This window comes from Gadus chalcogrammus, chromosome 14 (assembly GCF_026213295.1).
Source record: "Gadus chalcogrammus isolate NIFS_2021 chromosome 14, NIFS_Gcha_1.0, whole genome shotgun sequence".
NCBI lineage: Eukaryota > Metazoa > Chordata > Actinopteri > Gadiformes > Gadidae > Gadus > Gadus chalcogrammus.
The window spans coordinates 12,198,057-12,219,079 of NC_079425.1; the positions used below are offsets into that span (position 1 = coordinate 12,198,057).

Below are 21,023 nucleotides of genomic sequence, written 5' to 3' on the forward strand. Positions count from 1 at the left end.
TTTATGCTTTAAAGTTGTAAAGTCTTTTAAAGCACAATTTTTTTACAAATATTTTATACTTTGTGTAAATATTCTATACTTTGTGTAACAACATTTTAGACTAACTTCCTGACGATGGTGATGGATGAGAACCATGTATTTAGCAAAATGGTCTAACAAGCCAGCCTCACACCAAAATGTAGCATATTTTGGTCAACAGCCAAAAACTTACCGGTAGTTGTTTTACAATAACTGCTCTAAAAATGTGAGATGGCAGTTTTTTTGGCCCATTCTTTTCTACAAGACTGCGTCCACGTCACGTGACTGTCACGTTTTTGTTTGCAAAAGCTAACATGGCTGATGTATTCTCAGTGGTAATGCAATTTTCAGATCCAGCATTAAAATGGGGTTTGAATTTTGAGTTCATAATTACGAAGATTAACACACACACTTTAAGAGGATACACTTCCGTCTGCTCACACACTCAATGTGGTTGATAATTGAGATAATTCAGGTAGATTCCACATTCGATCTTTAGAAATGAAATAACTATTGATCTGGTTCTCTTTTCCTTATTCCTATTAATAAGCAGCTAGCCATGATCATACACACTGATCATGTAGAATAAGGGGGGCTGGGCTTGCAGTGGGCGGGGTTTGAGGGTCTAAAGTTTGCAAGAGGCGGGATAAGTGCGGCCTCTGTCACTGTAGTTTGTTTTGGTTTGACCACAGACAGCATGGAGGTAGAACGTGCAGAACTCATGGCCATCTTCTTAAATGTTGCTGCAAAGATGCATCATATATTCCGTTGCATCCACAGCATCCGAAAGATCGGTGAAAGATTGGCGCACGAGTTAGAGACAAATAGAAAAAAGGCGGAGGGAACGACCTTGTTACCGGAGAAAGAGAGCATTTTTGCTGTTTAACCTGCATGGACAGTACGGAAGTATCTGGAGATTTGAGAGACCAAGCAGCGAAATGTTCTGGGCCAATGTTCTCGAGAATTTTTATAACAAACACTGAGAAAAATGTTGATTTCTTTGTTTAACTGAGAAAACAGGAATTGGAAGGCCGGGACCTATGATGTTCAGCCAACTGTTGTAAATAATAAAAATCAAAAAAACATTTTCTATATACGCTTGCAGCTGTGATATATATTCTTTTAACCATTCAGCGAACAAAAGGCAACAGGCTGAATATCATTTAGAGTGCCACTCAATGAGATGCAAATGAAGACCGAAGTGTCATCAACACGTCCACTCACGTGGTGTGAGAAATACAGACTTTCTACATCTCATTCACACAAAGTAATTTGCATTTCCTCTGGAAAATACTACCTCAGGGGTGGTATTTTTTCAGGAGAATTTCAGGGTACAAATGCCAGGATATGTTGTCCCCATCAGTAGAACATCAGGACATGTACGTATGTCTGACAGCAGCTTATACAATGTAGCTAGGTCTAGGATTTCTAACTCTGAATCCCTCTGTTGGGGATGTTGCAGTGTCTTTCCTCCTCCAGCCCTCCTCCAATACTAAAAAATACAATATAATGGGTTAGCTGTACACGGGGAGTGGGTTGCTATCACTGATGTACACAGGGAATGGGTTAGCCTAGCGATTGTTAGTACTTGCACTTGGTTCTATGAACCTATTTACTGTACCGACAGCGATATATTGTTTCACTTCTAATGACAAATGTACTTATTGTAAGTCGCTTTGGACAAAAGCGTCTGCTAAATGCCCTAAATGTAAAATGTAATGGATAGAATTACTTATACTTATTCCTTCTCATATCAAGTACTATAAAGGAGCCAACAATGGTGAAAAAGCGTACTTTTTTTTTACCAAATTTACACATGCTTTATTAACAACAATGGAGAGGGCACCGAGCATTTGTGGGTCACAGCTCCCTTCTGTTAGTACATGTGAACCTAGAGGTAATATACAATTATCTCTGGTGTTACAACTGTTGCTTCTTTTTTCTGCCATCCCAATTTTGGGACTGTACAGTGTAAGCTTGTATTTTCTATACATTTGAAAGGTGGCAATAAAAATTGGCTAGATAGATGCGTTATTAAAAAATGATAACCAAATAGGACTCATCTCCTTTGCATGACTCCTTTGCAAATTACCGCATCATATGTAAATCATTTATCCTAGCTGGCGTGTCAGAGATCGAACAATGTCAATGGACGACAGAATAAAACTGAATCAGCTGTGAACAGTGAAGATAAAATGAAAAATTGCCAAACAACGTTTACAACTTTACTAAAAACCCGAAAGGCCGATTTGTTTACGTAATTCAGTTTCTGGCTAACAATTTTTATGGATTTAAAAACTACACGTTTAATCTGCCAATAATTCCCTCATTCTCCATAACCGTTATAGTGCATCAAACCATAATATTGAACGTTCATAGCCTGCAGAAAGAACCCAAATCTAGCAAATCTAGAACCCCCCGCAGGAGTTGCTCTTGTGACGTTATTTCCTGGCTTGTAGCACTTATAGCGTTCCCGTTTGTCTTTGTGGGCATCGTTACATGACGAGTAGGGGAAGGAAAGTAATTGGCAGGTCATTGTTATTGTCAGCTACATTAGCCTCTTTAGCAAACCAGCTCAATACAAACAACAAAATGTTACATTGCATTGCACGCACAGAAAGACTGCAATGCATAAATCGGTGACCGGATTAAATCAGCAATGTAATCAATTGTGTAAGAGCATTATAAAATCGACATTAAAAACGACCAACGTGGTACAAATACCAAGAAAATAAATCTCATTCATTACGGGTGCAGCAATATTTGTTTGTCGAGTAGTACGGTTATCATCCCTGAACTCGGTTGATTCTCAGCAGCACGAGTGGGACCGACCAAAAGAGGGCGTGCCTCTGTGATCTGTCGCAAGAAAGCTGATAGATTTCCCACTTTGCAAGTGTGGTTGGTATACGATGCATCTCGAACACACTTAAACAAGAGTCTGCCCTAGGTTATTAGGGCATACACTTGGTAAGGGTGGAAAGGGTTGTATTCTTTTTTTCTTTTTGGAAAGGACTGTGAAACGAGAAAGACAAGTTGGTTCAAGAAGAGGGGGAATGACGTGTAGCATAGAACTACAGGTTGAAGTCCTTAAAGGGGTTAGCACACTAAGAGGTCGAGTCACCGAACCGATATGTCCCTCCCTACTATCCGGTCTTACTTGGAAATTCATAATTCCTTGAAGGAAAGAATGTCATTGAATTCTTTAATGCAAACATTGGGGAAAAACATTCAATTAGGACACAATAAATAGTTGACATTGAACAACGGTAAAGCCATGTTGTTAACTATAATGCCTATAATTGTCAAACCCAATTCCTAACGATGGCCAATCAATAAAACAATTCTAAAGGTAAAAAAAAGAAAGAAAGATATCTTCAAGGCCATCTACGAATCACATTTCTCTGCATTCGATTTCAAAGCATTTTCCAGAATTTTCCTCTTCCACTCTTCATAGTTCTGTCCAATCTCAGTTTTTCCCTCTTCTGCCTTATCTTCTTTCTTCTGTTGCTTAACGGATGATGGCAGACAATCCTCTGTAAGAGAGTTAGTCAACATTACATACCACCTTTGATAACTTTAAAATACCTGATGTAAATTAAAAAATAATCAAAACTAATGCTGAAGCAATAGTTCAAATTTAGAAGCCAAATATTCTATCAAATTTATGCTTAAAGAAAAAAGAACAACTATTGTGGCTATTCTCACACTCCAGAATAGTTCTAGGACAATTGTCTTATTCATTCCACTTACTTGAATACATTCAAGATATTCGTACAAGAACAGTGTTTTTACTCACCTTCGACCACTTCAAGGTTTTCCATTGGTTCAAGTCGTTTTGGTGCTTTTTTCTGTGCCATTTTCTTCGGCGCTATTTTCTTCTGTGCCATTTTCGTAGTAGGTTCCTCTGTAGAGAACACAGTGAAAGTGCCACACAATTTACTCTTAGAAGAACGCATCAGCCAAAAATAGGATTACATTTGGATAATGTAAATCTTTAACACAATTATGATTAAAATAAAGTTAAACCAACGTGCTGGTTTGACAAATGTCTGAATCTACAGATAATTTCGGAATGTAACATAAACCTCATTCATTATTTTCCATTCTTATCATTAAACTCTTAGCCATTTTACTTTGTTTTAACATCCTACATATGATCTTTAATAAGGTTTTGTTAAACAGATTTTTTTGACTTAAAAAAATGGACCGAACCACAACGACAAAAGAAGGATCCCTCCTGCACTGGTCCAGATAACCCTTTTAAAGTGAGATTGGACCGGGCTTAAACACCAAATAGCAACACAACTTTCTGTAAACTTTTCTTGAATTTTTTTCTTCCGGGGTAACGCCGCACACAATGTCAATCGGAAATAACTAAGAGTCAAATTATACTTCTGTGTCAGCAAAAGCAAAATCCATGATCGTCATAACTCAGACTAGGCCCTTTCGCCCTAAATTGACCCAAGGGAATGCAAAGATGTGGACTCCTCCAAGAGGTTAGCAATGTGTCGCCTGTCTCTGCATTCACTTGTCAAGCTGGCAACAGATGAGGATTTTGTTTTGGACGGCCAGAGATGAGCATTAAATGAAGGCATCTGGCATAATCAAAAACAGTTTTCAGTTGGTTGTGATACACCAAGGATTTTGACAAACATACATGCCTTGCATTTAAAGGTTATACTGCCCCCTTGTGTACATATTAACATGAAATGGATCAACTCCAACCGTAGTGGCAAGTTCTATGAGGGGATTAGGAATTGACAGTGATAATGGTTGGGATCATTATTTACAAACACGCACGCACAAGTCATTTAATGTTTCACACTACTACTCACTGCAGATGTCCTGTCCAAAACTCTGGAATTGGACAGAAAGACGACCAAAGACAGCCTTCTTGGCACCAGACGACGCTGCCAGCTTTTGGTCAACTTGTATCTTTAGGCATCTATATGCAAAAACATTTTTGAACAGATTGAAATGAAAAATAACACAAAATAAATCAACATAGTTCTGTAAAACCGAAGGTGCAATTCTGCTGCACCCTGTAACCTAGCGAGCAAGACGTACATTTTGAGCTGATTTTGTTTTGTTTTAATAATCATGACTGTAAACATGATATACAAAATAATGACGTGTACAGTGATGCATATCTTTATAGCCAGGGAGCCCCCGGGGGGGGGGGGGGAAACAGGTTCCAAACCTCTGGATGGTACAAATAAAAAGGAACCAACTGAATCCCCTGACCTGCAGGCCGAGTAGAGAGCTGTGGTGGTGAAAAGAGGTTTAGACAGGTCCAGGTCCTGTTGCTGAGCAGAAGGGAGGCTTTTTTTGTACCTAAAAACGAGACCGAAGGGAAATTCAGATGTCTACCATCAAAAACCAAGCAGTACAAAGACAGACACAATGTTTTCGGTGATGAAGTTAAGTGAAATGTATAGCTGAGATATTGCTCATTTATATTTCATGAACTAAATATCCCTTATTATTCTGGATATATTCATCATGCATGCATAGTTTTGTCATGAAACCTCAGAGAAAAAAAAATTAAAACAAGGCTGACCACACCTTTCCAGTATTTGTGTAGCAACTCCAACTGCCTCCATGCAGCCATATTGAACACCCAGCTCACTAAGACCTAGGTGACGTTCCAGACCCATCAAACACTCCATTGCCTTAAGGTTACTCAGGTACAGCTTCTTAGTTATCCCAGAGAGTTTGATGGCATATTCCTTAAGAAAAGAAAGAAAGTAAGTTATTTGCTCCATAAGGTATATAAGGGATCCAAGGGTTTAGGAAGAATTATGGGGGGCAGCCAATATGGCAAGTCAATTAATTTTCCTCCATTTACTTCAGCTCATATTAAAGTAGGCATGCACAGCAAGGAAATATAATGTTTAAAAAATACACTTATTGAGAGAAATACAGGCAAATATTGATTTTTTACACCTCATAAACTGTATGCATGCATTCATGGTAGTTTGGGGGAAAAAAAATTAACAGCTTTTGCACTGAAATTCGCAATGTGCAACATTTCCGTGGAAATATTTGTAGTTAGACAAGTTACAGTGATATTCTACAAATAAAAATGCGCGCCAGCTCGTATCTCTGTCTCTCTCCTTTTTTTTTTTTCTTCACTTTACTTTTGTATACAGTAGTAGTATTAGTATCATTTGAGAATCAATGCCTTCCTAATTATGTGCATGCTTCTAAGAAACGCCCAGTGAGACAACCACATTCGATGAAACATGAAAATTAAAGATAAGTAAATGCTGGATGGGTGTTTTTACAGTTGTAGAATTACTTATTTTCATCAATAAGGATAAAATCATTGTGATGCAGTGGCGGTGGTGAAATTGCAATGGGAAAAATGCTTACTTTGTCGAGAGGCATCTTCATGTAGGACGCTGCCAAATCTAGACATATCACTGCTTCACTGGTTGGTGTAACTTTGTTAAGAGCCATGCACTTCACCTGAGACAAACGGCCGTATTCTTCTGCCTTTCTGTGAAGCAGAAAAAAACATTTTTTGCCATACAGTAATCACTGAAAGTATTCACTGAGACATACTCCTGTGATGACAATCCAATCAAGCCAATCAAAAAAAAACGCTGTACTACTATCCCTCTGTCAAGACAAGAGGAAGCGGTATACCAAATTTCTTGGAGTCACAAAAGCACTAAAGATTATCATAGTTACTCACCTTTATTGATCAATTACAATCAAGCCTTGTAATTGATCAATGGCAAGGACCATTACAATTTAAGTTAAAGGTTTAATGAAGTAAAGAGGTCATCTTTTGACAATCCATGATACTTAATTACTGAATGTATACAATATACTTAATAATCTATATTTGTTCGATTTGACTATTATGCTGAGCTACTTTACATCTGAAAAGGAAAATGCTCACACACACACACACACACACACACACACACACACACACACACACACACACACACACACACACACACACACACACCCTAAATGTTGTGACCCAACGTGCCGTATTGTCATACTCCCTTGTTCAATCGGGCATCCCAATGAAAATGTCTTGATTCAGTTAGACTTGAAACATGGTTGGCTGGTATCTTCGCTGTTGTAGTCGGTTCCGTTAACGTAGCTCTACAGATAACTCAAACTATTTAGCGTTGCATACCATCATGCAACGCAGAATACTGCCAGTTCCAATAGAGTTACTGTTTACAAAAACATTTGTAGACATTTTCTGCATGTTTGTGCCAAAGTGTTTTGGGTCACAAATGGACACTAACGTTATATGGACATGAGCTAACCCTTAGCGTTATACAGTATACGTAGGCAACTCAATAACTACAGGTAAATGACCATCTGCTTTAGGTCAACAATTGAGGGAATAAGTTGTTTGCTAGTTTAAAAGCTCACCGAATTAATTTCGCAGAACCGATACCCATTTTGCCAGCAAGCTTTGCAAATATTTCCATCTCCATTTAGACTATATTCAAACGTTCCAGACAAAGCTAAAGTTGGAGCTGACTTGCATACATCTTGGTAGAAGGTTTTTTCGCGGAAAAAATGGCTAAAAAAGACACATTCGCATGCTGATTGGCTGCTTCGGTGAGTGTGTGCTGCGCGTGCGCGGCTATTTCATATTTATCATAGTTCTAATATAGCTTTGGTTTAAGTATTACACATTTACATATGTGAACATTCAATGTTTAAAAAACTTTTTTATATATTTTTTTTAAAGATTGGACTCATCTTCAAAAACTCAAACGTATCATTCTACACGTTGTGGTTTAATTTTATTTAGGCCAAGCGGAGTTTCTGGACCAGGGTTGTGTCACATGACAAGGAACACTGTCTAGGCCACCAGTCTATCCGCTCTGACACGTCCAATTATTATGGTAAGTGCAGTACAATATAGTTGTACTACATCATTATACATTTCCTTCACACCGTTTGGCTTTATGCATGTCATGAACTTGTGTCGATCTTAACTACCGATTCCGTCCTCTTTAAGACTATTTGTGTTGCTAAGGCCTAATGTGACCGAAGTAACGTTAGCGAATGGCTAACCCGTAAGTTGCTATACATGTTATTAGCTAATGTATCAAATGTCACAACAATTCGATTTGTTTACAAAGCGGTCCCAACAAAATATCCCGTTTTCATTTGTAATAGCAGTTGCAAGATTAGAAGTGGAGTGAATCTTAGCTAGCAATTGCTAACCTCTGCTGTGCAAAATGGCAATGGCACGTCAAGAGGAATATGTTATTGCAGTTATTTGTTGTCTACCCCGACGTGTCACGTACTTCTCCATATGTGTAGTTAGGCAAGGTTACCCGACCTTAATGTGCTTTCTGAAATGCTAAAACCCTTATCTGTGTACGTTTTGAACAAGTACAATATAGTCCCAAGTCTAGAACCCGCCCTCCTCCGCATCTTGATAGTGTTTCTAAGCAGGAAATGGGCATTTTCTTTATCCTCTTCGCTGTCTGCCCTGATTCGTAGCAAATTTGGACGGGATTGCATATTTAAACATAGCTCTCTATATGCCTAGTACTGACCGTATATCGATTATGTATTGTATACGGTCAGTTGTACTTGCTTCCGTTACACAAATGGGGCTGCTAGTCCCCACCTTTACCTGGCAATTCATGCGAGAAAATATTAATATGAAATCATTCCTGTGCTACTTTATTCTGCCAAGCTATACTATAATCTCATGGCCGTTTAGAAATTGTATTTATAATAATTATTCGATAAGGACTCTTCGCATTTTGCAAGAGCAGGTCTTTTTCGACAAGGATTGCGGTTATGTGTCTAAATACCGCCACCATCAGTTAGAATAAGAAGCATGTTCGATTTCGACATTTAAGATTTATGCGCTAGACCTCACGCTCAATTACCTTACAAAGACCTCAAAAGGGGTCCTATGTTCATGGCTTCATTACATTAAAATGATTAAAAATGTTATATGCGGGATGGCATTTATTCATGTTAAATTCCTGCAATATCTTTCAGCCTACTACCCAGTCTCCCCAGGATGAGCAGGAGAAGCTTCTGGATGAGGCTGTGCAGGCAGTCAAAGTCCAATCCTTTCAGATGAAACGATGCCTGGTAGGTCGGACATCTTTCCTCATTTTTGTAGAATGGAGATGACACTTAATTTCCGACACACGCGTGTTTTATCCTTCTGACACATTATTCCACTCATGTTCTCAATAAAAAAAATTATTGTAACCTGAATATTGGTAATTTCCAACTATGTGAGGGTAAACATGACCTAAAACTGTTAAATAACCATAACATATGATATCATTGAGGGATGTATCACTACATACAAACCAAAAATCTTGTCAAGACCATGTCAAAAAAGTATATCAATGCAAAGTTAGCTAGACATCCTCAAAGTCCAAAACAAACCATTAAATGGAATTGAATAGAATAAAATCGAAATTTCTTTAGTTCACAATGGATCTGATGGAACATAATTAGCTGATGCTTAATGCACAACTTGGTAACCCTTAATAACTACAAAATTAGAAGTTAATTACATATTTCTGATATCCATCACTTTGATATAAGATAATATTTGATGTCATTATATGTATATAACATTTATGTTTCTCCTTTGCATGGTGAATATGCCTAAAGGACAAGAATAAGCTAATGGATGCTCTAAAGCATGCTTCTAACATGCTTGGAGAATTGAGGACCTCTATGCTGTCCCCCAAGAGTTACTATGAGCTCTGTATCCTTTGCAATGGTACATTGTGAAATGTGAATATGTTTTGATTGGTGAGATCTTGTTGTTTTTACGTTCAACACTACACATCTTATCCTTGATTATCGATTGCTTTACAGCATTAAGATGTTTCTTTGAATGTCTTTTGTATGGTTTTCATACCGCAAGGCCCAGAAAATAACATGTTTAACACACACACATTCGATTTTATGGCTATGTAATGTGAGGTAATATGAAATCAAATGTGACTAGAATCTAATTTGGACTCTTAACATTTAAAAAATTAAGTATTTGTATGTTTTATTTTTACATAGTTTTAAAATGGTAGAAATTAGGTTTCAATACATTCATTTGTCGATTCAGCCTTAATTGTGAGTGCAGACATGGCCATCTCTGATGAGCTGCACTACTTGGAGGTCTATTTGACCGACGAGTTTGCCAAGGGTCGCAAGGTTTCTGACCTTTATGAACTTGTCCAATATGCTGGCAACATCATTCCTAGGCTGTAAGTACTCTTTTTACTCACTAGGCCTATACAGTCTTGTATTAACCTCAATCTAACTTAAAGGACCAGTGTGCAGATTTAGAGGGAAGAATAATGTTGTTAAACTTTATATATAACATTATCTGTGTACTTAGATTTATTTTATAATGGTTGCCACCAGTGACATGTTTTGCTTCACTTTGCTAAGACGTTGCAAGGGAAAATAAATTTGACAGAGAAAAATGCATATATATAGAGTGTTTGTTTGTCACGATTGAAAAATAAGTTAATAACACTCGACGACTTGGTGAAGTGAGGCCAAACGTATCATTGATGGTACCCATTATCAACCACATTCTTCTGCAGTGGTTCCCAACCATTTGTCTTGAGGTTAACAATCAAATTGTCATCAAAACCTTTTGTGGACAACTCGCATGTTAACGGAAAAACATATATAAATATAAATGCAGTGGCTGAGCAAAGAGTGACGGCATCCCCTTTATTCACGATTATTACTGAAAAAAGGCCATGGCCAGTGTGTTTTATTTAGTAATCACAAATGAACACAAAATATCAATGGAAAACATTATGTTGTTATAAATGATAACAAGCCATTAAACTGTATTTACTGAACAATGTTATCATATATTTATATTCAGACAATCAAGAGAAGGATTTTGACCACTAACCAACGTTTCCTCGTTTGCTCCACCAGCTACCTCCTGATTACCGTAGGGGTGGTGTATGTGCGCTCATTTCCTCAGTCCCGAAAGGACATCTTGAAGGACCTGGTGGAGATGTGTCGAGGTGTCCAGCATCCTCTTCGGGGGCTGTTCCTCAGGAACTACCTACTGCAGTGCACTCGCAACATCCTCCCAGATGATGGAGAGCCGCCTGAGTATGAAATCTTTATGGTTTTTAGATGCTGCATATTTTGCCATCAGGTCGAAAGTTGACAACCCATTATAATCCATTAAAAGAAAATGTCATACTTGTGTCATTAAGTTTAGCATCTAACCAGGCAGCTCTTTGCAAAATAAGTGCCCTTTCAAATATTATACTAGCAGTTAGATTTTGGGAGTTATTATGTACCAGTGAGGTATTTCTAATGCTCTTTTTAAAACCATGTACTGATTGTTTTAAAGCAAAGGTAGCCCTCTAAAGTAAATTCATTTTTAAAACTGAGGTAAAAACAGAAGATGTGCAACAAATCGCATTGTCATTGACAATCATTAAACTTTGAGAATTCTTAGTAGAGTTACTATGTAGATTAGGGGTGTAACGATACATGTATTCGTATTGAACCGAATCGATACTGAGGTCACGGTGCTCTCCTCCATGTCGCGGTTCAGTCTACCTCAGATTGTTGTGGAAGTGGAAGAACCAGAGTCGTCGGAGAACCCGACGCAGTCGTTTTAGATTCATAATATCGTCTGGAAGTGCACACAGCTTTTGGCCGTGATAATATATATTGTATGATATAGATATCCATGTATAATATTATATTATTTAGATATAGAGCTCCAGGACTCCCACTGGAGCACCCGGAGTGTTCTAGAATATTTTCAGAACACAGCCAAAAGCTGTGTGCGCCTCGCCATTGCGATACATCCACTGTAAACACGAGCTCAAGGTACCGTGGCCGCAAGCTACTCAGGGCCACCGGCCACATCCCCACCATCCACCTTGACCAGCCTATAAAGAAACGGCACGTTTGAGGAAAGCTCATTGTGGGACTGGCTCGAAGTGGCTGTAATTCTGTGTACTTTGCACTTACATAAATAAGACATGCTGCATTTTCAGTTTTATAACTGATACTTATTGTAACTTAGATAAGGCTGTTGCAGCCAGCACACGGGAGAGACTGTATGACACTAGGTGGTACAACCTGAGACATGCACAATATAAAAGAATTGCCTTCTGCATTTTTGTTTTTTCTTTTCCCTTCATTGTACCGAACTCGTACCGAACCGTGTTGTCTGAACCGAGGTATGAAACAAACCGTGACTTCAGTTTACCGTTACACCCCTAATGTAGATGCAGTCAAAAAAGGACAGATATTTACATAGTACTGTCTTCGATGCGCAATAGAAAATACTTGTTGACTGTGTGCAATGTTGCAAATCAGACAGAAAAATTATGTTCAGTTTTACATTCTAGATCTAGTGGTATTTGGAAGATGGTTTAAGTGCTCTGTTCTTGACAAACTCGTTGTTGTAGCCCCCCTAACTCCTCCACCTCCATCTACCCACAGAGGGACTGAAGAGATGACTGGCGACATTAACGACTCCATCGACTTTGTCCTGCTTAATTTTGCCGAGATGAACAAGCTTTGGGTGCGTATGCAGCACCAGGGCCACAGCCGTGATCGCGAGAAGAGGGAAAAGGAGAGGCAAGAGCTTCGGATCCTGGTTGGAACAAATCTTGTTCGCCTCAGCCAGCTGGAAGGAGTCAATGTGGACAAGTACAAACAGGTTTGTCACAGCGTAGGCATTTGTGCCTCAAATCAGACTAATTTTGTTGAAGTACATATTATGCTCTAGTTACCACAAAGGATTGTACCACACAACAAATTCAGGCAGGTTGCAGCAGGCTATACACAGCAGCTATCAAAGGCTTCACTTTGGATACAAATCAGTGGATGCTTGATGGCACCATCATTAGCCATGCTGGTCAATCGTTGACAACAGATTAAAGGAGCATACCTGACTGGGTAATTAATCCATTCTGCCTCTCTCCACCACAAAACTAAACAGAAGCGGCAGCACTTTGGTATTTCTGATGAAGACATTGTATTTTGTATTGTATTGTAAAGTACTTGTTTGGCCATTCACTTTATTTTGTCCACAATCTTTCACAAATGATGTACTGACATGACGCATGATTCCAAAAGAGAATTTGCTCTTGTTAGGTTTAAAGTCATGGCGAGAGCATGCTCACACTACATAACACTCAACAGAACGTCACAAAGTGATGCGCAACGTCATTTAACTACCGGTAATCATATTGGTAAAGGATGATTTTGTGAAGCCAGGAGAGACAGCTGCGGGGTTATATCGGTCTAGCTGATTATCAAAAATGGGAGTAATGTGGCACAAATTCCTTGGGAAGGGGATTTCCAGAGGAGACATGCCATACAAAATGCATGGTTTATAGAAGGAAATCTGTTATTTAATTTGTATCATTGCACTAATAATAATAATGGTATTTTACATAATAATAGTGCATCTGTCAGTATGTCAATCTTTTTTATTAAACCTACGTTTCCTAAACTCTTTGTCTCCAGGTTGTGTTACCAGGTGTGCTGGAGCAGGTGGTAAACTGTAGAGATTCACTTGCCCAGGAGTATCTCATGGAGTGCATCATTCAGGTAGATGTGACCCCAACTGCAAATGGACGTTTACAATGAATGTATGCTATATCGCACATTATATAGTATATAACCTATTCATGCTTTTTTTGTGTGATTTTCATTGTGGAGCCTGGATTCAGAATAAAGACCTTTTTAAATAGGTATATGTATTACTGCTAACATCCTCAATACAATAAGGATTTGCTTTTCTGACATTTGTGCATTAATGTTGCAGTATGTACGTTTGGTACTGCCAGAACCACAGCCAAGTTATAAATTTGTCCTATCGGTCTCATTGAAGGCCACCAAGTCCCTCTTACCTTGCCCTAGAAACATAAATGTGCTGTAGACAAGACCTTAGTGAACCGCTAAATAGGTCCGGATAGATTTGAAACCACCTCCGAGGGTGGTTTCAGAAATGTGGGGTTTCGGGCACCGGATTCGCCGGCTCCGTCAGGACGGTCGTCAGAAACGCACAATACTTCACCAAAAAATCGGTTTCACCAAAAAATCGGCTCCGTGTGGACGGGGCCTTAAATCTGCTTAATGGCAACAATAGTGCATGAATAATCATGGCCTAAAAACAAACAGTCATGCTGCATGTATATAAGAAGAGTATATTTATGCAGTATTATTAGCATCTTGTTCAATTCTATATCTCTTGTGTTTCTCAGGTGTTCCCAGATGAATTCCATCTTCAGACACTCAACCCGTTTCTTCGCTCGTGTGCTGAATTACACCAGCACGTCAATGTCAAAAACATTATCATTGCGCTTATTGACAGGTAGCCTTGCTCTGGATTTGTTTCCTAGCCAAAATAAACATATGTGTGTGTGTGTGTGTGTGTGTGTGTGAAAAATTGTCTTGTAGATGCAATTTTGTATTTTGAGCGCTCAAATGTTAATACATGCTCTACTTCTCAGATTAGCACTCTTCGCACACAGAGAAGATGGCCCCGGTATCCCGGCTGAAATCAAACTGTTTGACATCTTCTCCCAACAAGTGGCCACCGTCATTCAGGTATGCATAGTGGTGGTCATATATTACCTATCTTAAAATACATCTGCATGGGATCCTTCATAGCTGTCTACAACCTAATTTCCCTTTCTCTAGTCTCGCCAGGATATGCCATCGGAGGACGTAGTGTCTCTCCAGGTGTCCCTTATAAACCTGGCCATGAAGTGCTACCCCGATCGTGTGGACTATGTGGACAAAGTCCTAGAGAGCACCGTTGAGATCTTTAACAAGCTCAATTTGGAACAGTAAGTTGTCTGTCATCGTTTTTTTTTTTTGTTGTTTTTTCATATTATGGATGGTTCTAACTGTACATCTTAATTATTACAACTTACTAATTGTCAGTTAGTCAGTTACAGTATATTGCAATTATTATTGTACACGATTCCTTTTTTATGCACAGCAAGTTAAAACAACATTATTGCTTGAAATGCTAAGTGTGAAGTTGAAAAAGTCTGTTCCTCTTCGTTTTGGCATATCAGCAAAAAACAAACTTGAGTAAAATGACTTGTCTGCAATTTTGACAGCTGCAAACCACTCTGTTGGTTTACACAGATCCTGCTAAAGAGAAAAATTGTGTAGTGAAATTGAAGTAATCTGAAATGTATTGGACAATATTTAACGTATAAAGGTACATAAGCAAGTAAAGGTATACAAAAACAAATGTATTATGTTTTTTCACTTAAACTTAGTTAGTTTCTCCAAGCACAAAGGTTGATATTATCGTCAACTGTGTATCCTTTACTCATATCTTAAGCTAATACATAACATTGACTAATATCTCCTTTCTTTTGCTTGTTCAGCATCGCAACCAGTAGTGCCGTGTCCAAGGAGCTGACCAGGCTGCTCAAGATACCAGTGGATACCTACAACAACATCCTTACGGTTCTGAAGCTCAAGTATTTCCCACCTCTCTTTGAGTACTTTGACTTTGAGTCACGCAAAACCATGAGCTGCTACGTCCTGACCAACACCTTGGACTACAACACTACCATCGTAGCGCAGGAGCAGGTGAGTTCCATACAGAGCCGCCATCAAATACACTCCACAATCATGAAGGGAAATGCTCATTGTTCAGCTATCGTTCAGTAAAATCTGACGAAAATCTATCATCTTGCGGTTACAACTAATAGCAAAAATGTTGCAATTGAAGCTGATGAGTGACAAAGTTATTTCAACCCATTCAAATATCCTTTGGCGGTGCCAATCACTTCCAATTCAGTAAAAATCATCTATAAAAGATGCAATACATTTTGGTCTCCCTGAAGTCTCATATCCTCGTTTCCAATCATCCCCCCAGGTGGACGCCATCCTTAGTCTCGTGTCCACACTGATTCAAGACCAGCCAGACCAGCCTGCCGAGGACCCGGACGCAGAGGACTTTGCTGAGGAGCAGAGTCTGGTCGGCCGTTTCATTCACCTGCTGCATTCAGACGACCCCGACCAGCAGTACCTGGTTAGCATGCTTCATAATAATGAGTTAGCTGTCCGTTTTTGCGTTCTTACTGTCCTTCTAATCATCAATTAAGAGTCATAATCTTATTTTTTTTAATTTAAAACATCTCTTAAAGTGTGATTTCTTTATTCTGAGTGTGATATTAGTGGTAGCATTAGTGGTGTCATGGATCAGGGCTGGCCAGTAGCCCGTTCTGATCAGGTGCTGCAGTTCAGCCTGTATGATGGTTCGCGAATCCCTTAAGGTTGAACATTTTTAATGAATTACACTTGACTGCTGCTGCTACGACTTGATGATTACCGTAATACTTGAAGCTGGTTTACAGTGAAGAACACACACATGTGGCTCTATTTCACTCTTTAGCTCAGAGAGAGTGGAATGGAGCCACATGCATATTGAGTGTTTTTCACTGTGACACAACCTCTATTGGGTAATGATCAATCAGCAGCAGTCAAAGTGTTATTCACAATAATTGTTTAAATTGCCAATCAAAATGGCTTAATTTTGGAACGTTGTTGTAACCATCAGTTATGTGTTCTTAAATCCTAATGGATAAATCGGACCGATGCGCGTTTTGTTGACTGACAGTTGAAATTACAACAAGACAACGATTTAAATATATCAAGGGAAAAAGTAATGGCTAGAGGAGCAACCAAGTTGGAAAAGCCCCTCGACTCGTTGAATACATGATGCCGATTCACCTTAAATCATCACTTCTCAAGTCTAATGTTACATTACCCTGGTCACTCATTCTAACATTCAAGTGGAGGTGGTGGCGGTGGTCATTTTACATTCCCATTAAAGAGTTCATTAAATAAAATGATAATGATGTTTCTATTAATTGTGTTACATTTCTGTTTTGATCAGATATTGAATACAGCCAGGAAGCATTTTGGCGCAGGCGGAAACCAAAGGATTCGATACACTCTCCCTCCGCTGGTGTTTGCTGCCTACCAGCTGGCCTTCAGATACAAAGAGAATTCTTCTTGGGTACAACAATGCAATTCTCCTTGCATCATTGAAAACAAATGTTTCAAATGTTCCATCTATTCCAACAGTAGACCAATGTATCTGGTATAACGTGAGCCATGTTAAAGTTCTTCTTCCTATCTAAACTTCTGTTCAGGATGACAAGTGGGAGAAGAAGTGTCAGAAGATCTTCTCCTTCGCCCACCAGACCATTAGTGCTCTCATCAAGGCAGAGCTTGCGGAGCTTCCCCTCCGGCTTTTCCTCCAGGGGGCGCTAGCAGCAGGAGAGATCGCCTTTGAGAACCACGAAACTGTAGCCTATGAATTTATGTCACAGGTAAAAAATATTTGACGTTCGCTTGTTTTGAGTTTGAGACACTGTATCACGCATCGGGTTGTCTTCCTGATCGCTCTGATCTGCCTACGCTGTGATAAAAGAACTCAGTTGTGCTCTGGTAAAGAACAATGTATCTCCCCCATCAGCTTAACAAAATGCTTATTTTCTCTTTGCTTCAATTCCATCCGTCCCCTAAACCAGGCCTTCTCTCTGTACGAGGATGAGATCAGCGACTCAAAGGCCCAGCTCGCAGCCATCATGCTCATCATCGGAACCTTTGAGCACACCCGCTGCTTCAGTGAGGAGAATCATGAGCCTCTGAGGACCCAGTGTGCACTGGCTGCCTCTAAGCTGCTAAAGAAACCCGACCAGTGCCGTGCAGTCAGTGTCTGCGCCCATCTCTTCTGGTCTGGCCGGAGCACAGAAAAGAACGGAGAAGAGGTGAGATGATGAACAGCGTTTCTCAGGAATAGAGGTTGTCACATTGATCTGTGTGCATGTGCTGTAAACGGAATCCCAATCGGGCGTAAAACGTCTCACAGGAAACGGGACCCACCATTAAAGATGCGCGAGAGCGAGCCATTAGCTAGTTAGCTAGCTCCAGTAGCTACCGCAGGATAACAACAAACAGAAGCTTGCTCTGGGTCACGAGCTTTGAGTACGTGCACGAAGGGGTCGCGCGGGGAGCGGGAGCGGGGGAGGGGGAGTGCAGTACGACCGTTTGATTGACGTACTTACTGTCCAATGCCACTCGGTGGGTCTGGAAATCATGGCTGGAGATTTTCGAGCCCTGCCCGTTCCACAGATGATTGACTTATTTAATTGTCATGTCAGTACTTCTAACTCAGTGGCTGTGAGTGAGTTATGATAAGGATTACAAGTAATTTTGCAAAAATTGCCAAAAAAGAGAATTCCATACCCAACCATTAATTTATCTGCATCGAGACAGAATCGTTCTAGCGAGAATCGCGATGCATCGAAGAATCGATTATTCTCCCCAGCCCTAATATCTACAACACAGTAGAGCTCACGAGTCCTCTTTTATGCTCTGACACATGAGTGAAGTGTTTTGCCAGTTGAGTTTGAATAGGTGAGAAGTGAGTTAGACTTATTGGTAATTAGTTGTTGCGTTTTGAAGGCCAGTGTGAACCGAGTGTGCTAAATGATGTGATTTGTGCTTAGAGTTTAGCAAAAATGTGAAAATAGTGGAATTGTGCTTAGATTTTAGCATTCTAGAGTCTTTTAGTTGATATATGAGCTTCGAGTTTTCAGAATTGTGTGCATACTTCCATTTTTTGTGTGTATACAATCGAGAAAAACGGTAATTGACACCTTCATATCAATTGTGTCGGGCGCTCTTTCCGCAAAAAGTGCAGGCTTTGCTGTCTAGTGTGTCTACGATCAAGGCATTGGTAGTCACATCTCTGTCAGAGATCAGCATCTCTGTCAGAGATCAGCATCTCTGTCAGATCCTTTCTTTCCCCACAACCAATTGAAATATGGATTTTACTTAACAGACTCAAAGTTTAGCAGTCTATTCTTATATTAAATCAAACTGACACTATTTGTTTATTGTAGATATAAAACATTATAGATCTTTTTTAGTCAATTTGGATATTTCAGTAGTTGCCAAGATGGTTTCAGTAAAATCCAATGATCTTGTTTCAGATCCGTGATGGGAAGCGAGTGATGGAGTGTCTGAAGAAAGCCCTAAAAATTGCAAACCAGTGCATGGACCCGTCACTGCAGGTCCAGCTGTTCATTGAAATCCTTAACAGATACATCTGCTTCTATGAGCGGGAGAATGATGCGGTAAGAAACAATAGATTGTTTTTTCAGAATAAATTTTGTTTTCATGCAGTTTTGGCCAACAGTAGTCAAAATGAAGCAGAGAGATACCCACACTTGGCCTTTACTTTAAGGATTAATTGATGGATCTTTTAAGAATTAGAAAATGTCACATATGCCACCCTTGCTTTCCATATACCACCTTGTGCAGGTCACGGTTCAGGTATTGAACCAGCTGATCCAGAAGATCCGAGAAGACTTGCCTGGTCTGGAAACAAGTGAGGAGACTGAGCAGATCAATAAGCACTTCCACAACACCCTGGAGCATCTTCGCTTACAGAAAGAGTCTCCTCAGTCTGAGGGCCCTGCCTATGAGGGCCTGGTCCTCTAAAGGCATTGGGTGGAGGTATCATGATAAGATAAACAAATATATTACGAAACAATCTCTTAATGATGACCAGGTTAGGTTAATGGTATATACCAGGTTAGTCATCCAAAATGTCAGGGGTATCTTAACAGAAAAACATATAGTTTGATGCTGCAGCACCATATATAAAACCAGGCAGGGGATGGTGACCCCACAGAGTCCGGCAACTGTCCTTCTGCCGTGTCAAAACACTGTTACTCTGCATTTACATTTTTATGACCTTATATATATTTTTTCTTTGCAGTGTACTCTTGTTTTATGACCACTTTTTCAAAAATGATTTGGAATAATCTCCATTGCATTATGGTGAACAATAATGACTCAGCCTGGCATGCACACTTTATTAGCTCCCATCCCACTTTGTTGACTGATGTGATTTATCTGCCATATAAAAGAAATGTAATGTTTGTTCTTGTCGGTGTGCATAATGGATTCCAGCAATTCACGTGAACATAATAAGAAAACATTATCTGCCAAATAATGAATATGAAAAGTCAAGCTTTTTGTCAGCTTCTTTAATTGATTCTGTAACTAACTTATATCTTCAGGGATGTCATTTGTCAGAAATTAAACCATGTTTGTACGACAAAGCTCCTATGTATTTCCCCCCGTGAAAAATAAAACAAGCTAGGTCACGGCTGAGACACTTGGATTCCTGACCTGAGGTTATCAATATGAGTTTGTATTACATAGTCCGGTGACACTATCCCTAAAAAGCACACACAGCCTAACTCTTCAGAAACTATTCTCAGTAGAATGGGCACTGCTAATCTTCGACAAATGTATCAGAAAATATGCCAAATAGCCCATTATTTGAGCTGTGTCTCGTATTTTTGCAACTTTCACATTCCACAAAGCTTAACTTAAATTAGTGTTTGTTTTTTGTGGTCTATTTGGTTTCATCAGAGAGCTTATGCTTCATCATTATCACATAAACGTCTGAATCCCATCTCAAATGTTTATTGTATGTATAACCTACTTGTAAATCCTAAATAAGTCAATAACATTTGAACAAATAAACAAATTCTAACCCTTCATGTCTTAATCTTTTTTTTGTATCTAGTATATTGGGTAACTTTATTGACTTTTGAACTGAATTGTTATGATGCAACCTTTGCTCATTCATATTCTACATATTTTATTTCTGCTATTTCATGCATACCTTTTGATGAGCCATTGTTTCCCCATACTTTTCAATTGTATGCCAAGTAGAAGTCTTGGTGTCCATGTCCCCACCCAAATCAATGTTCACGCTGTGGCCTGCTTGGGATGAATGAGATTACAGGGTTTTATCTTGGGTTATTTCCACAGCATGGTCCCAGCTTCTACGATGGACCTAGGGTGCTACAAACTTCTCTAGAGAGCCCTCAGACACGACCACTTAGAAGAGACCATAGCCTCCACCAGAGGCTTACCTGGTCAAATTAAAAGGTATATTAGGGGCCACA

The 21,023-nt window shown here is 39.4% G+C and overlaps 2 protein-coding genes across 2 annotated transcripts; one reads left to right on the forward strand and one right to left on the reverse strand.

Annotated features, from left to right (window-relative positions):
- Nucleotides 1–1,852: 1,852 nt before the first annotated feature.
- On the reverse strand, nt 1,853–7,619 carry orc6 (origin recognition complex, subunit 6). The gene is made up of 7 exons (XM_056607522.1): nt 7,423–7,619; nt 6,394–6,520; nt 5,584–5,747; nt 5,263–5,352; nt 4,854–4,963; nt 3,815–3,922; nt 1,853–3,551 (listed from the first exon to the last, which is right to left on the reverse strand). Exons 1-7 carry the CDS (start codon nt 7,485–7,487, stop codon nt 3,403–3,405), a joined length of 813 nt encoding a protein of 270 aa, XP_056463497.1. The 5' UTR covers nt 7,488–7,619; the 3' UTR covers nt 1,853–3,402.
- Nucleotides 7,620–7,751: 132 nt separating this feature from the next.
- Nucleotides 7,752–20,627, forward strand: vps35 (VPS35 retromer complex component). The gene is made up of 17 exons (XM_056607521.1): nt 7,752–7,904; nt 9,025–9,120; nt 9,658–9,754; nt 10,130–10,253; nt 10,948–11,130; nt 12,487–12,706; nt 13,519–13,602; nt 14,259–14,368; nt 14,508–14,604; nt 14,698–14,846; nt 15,402–15,609; nt 15,899–16,054; nt 16,922–17,044; nt 17,181–17,360; nt 17,562–17,801; nt 19,029–19,172; nt 19,360–20,627. Exons 1-17 carry the CDS (start codon nt 7,902–7,904, stop codon nt 19,537–19,539), a joined length of 2,394 nt encoding a protein of 797 aa, XP_056463496.1. The 5' UTR covers nt 7,752–7,901; the 3' UTR covers nt 19,540–20,627.
- The last annotated feature ends 396 nt before the right edge of the window (nt 20,628–21,023 follow it).

What these genes read in the sequence shown, in the direction of transcription:
- orc6 (XM_056607522.1), bottom strand. Translation starts at nt 7,487, where the DNA reads ATGGAGATGGAAATATTTGCAAAGCTTGCTGGCAAAATGGGTATCGGT. An exon ending in GCTACACAAATACTGGAAAG is followed by an intron (nt 5,353 to 5,583) that starts GTGTGGTCAGCC and finishes TCTCGTTTTTAG; the next exon opens with GTACAAAAAAAGCCTCCCTT. An exon ending in TTTTGGACAGGACATCTGCA is followed by an intron (nt 3,923 to 4,853) that starts GTGAGTAGTAGT and finishes TGTTCTCTACAG; the next exon opens with AGGAACCTACTACGAAAATG.
- vps35 (XM_056607521.1), top strand. An exon ending in CAAGAGTTACTATGAGCTCT is followed by an intron (nt 9,755 to 10,129) that starts GTATCCTTTGCA and finishes TTGTGAGTGCAG; the next exon opens with ACATGGCCATCTCTGATGAG. An exon ending in CCATCGTAGCGCAGGAGCAG is followed by an intron (nt 15,610 to 15,898) that starts GTGAGTTCCATA and finishes TCATCCCCCCAG; the next exon opens with GTGGACGCCATCCTTAGTCT.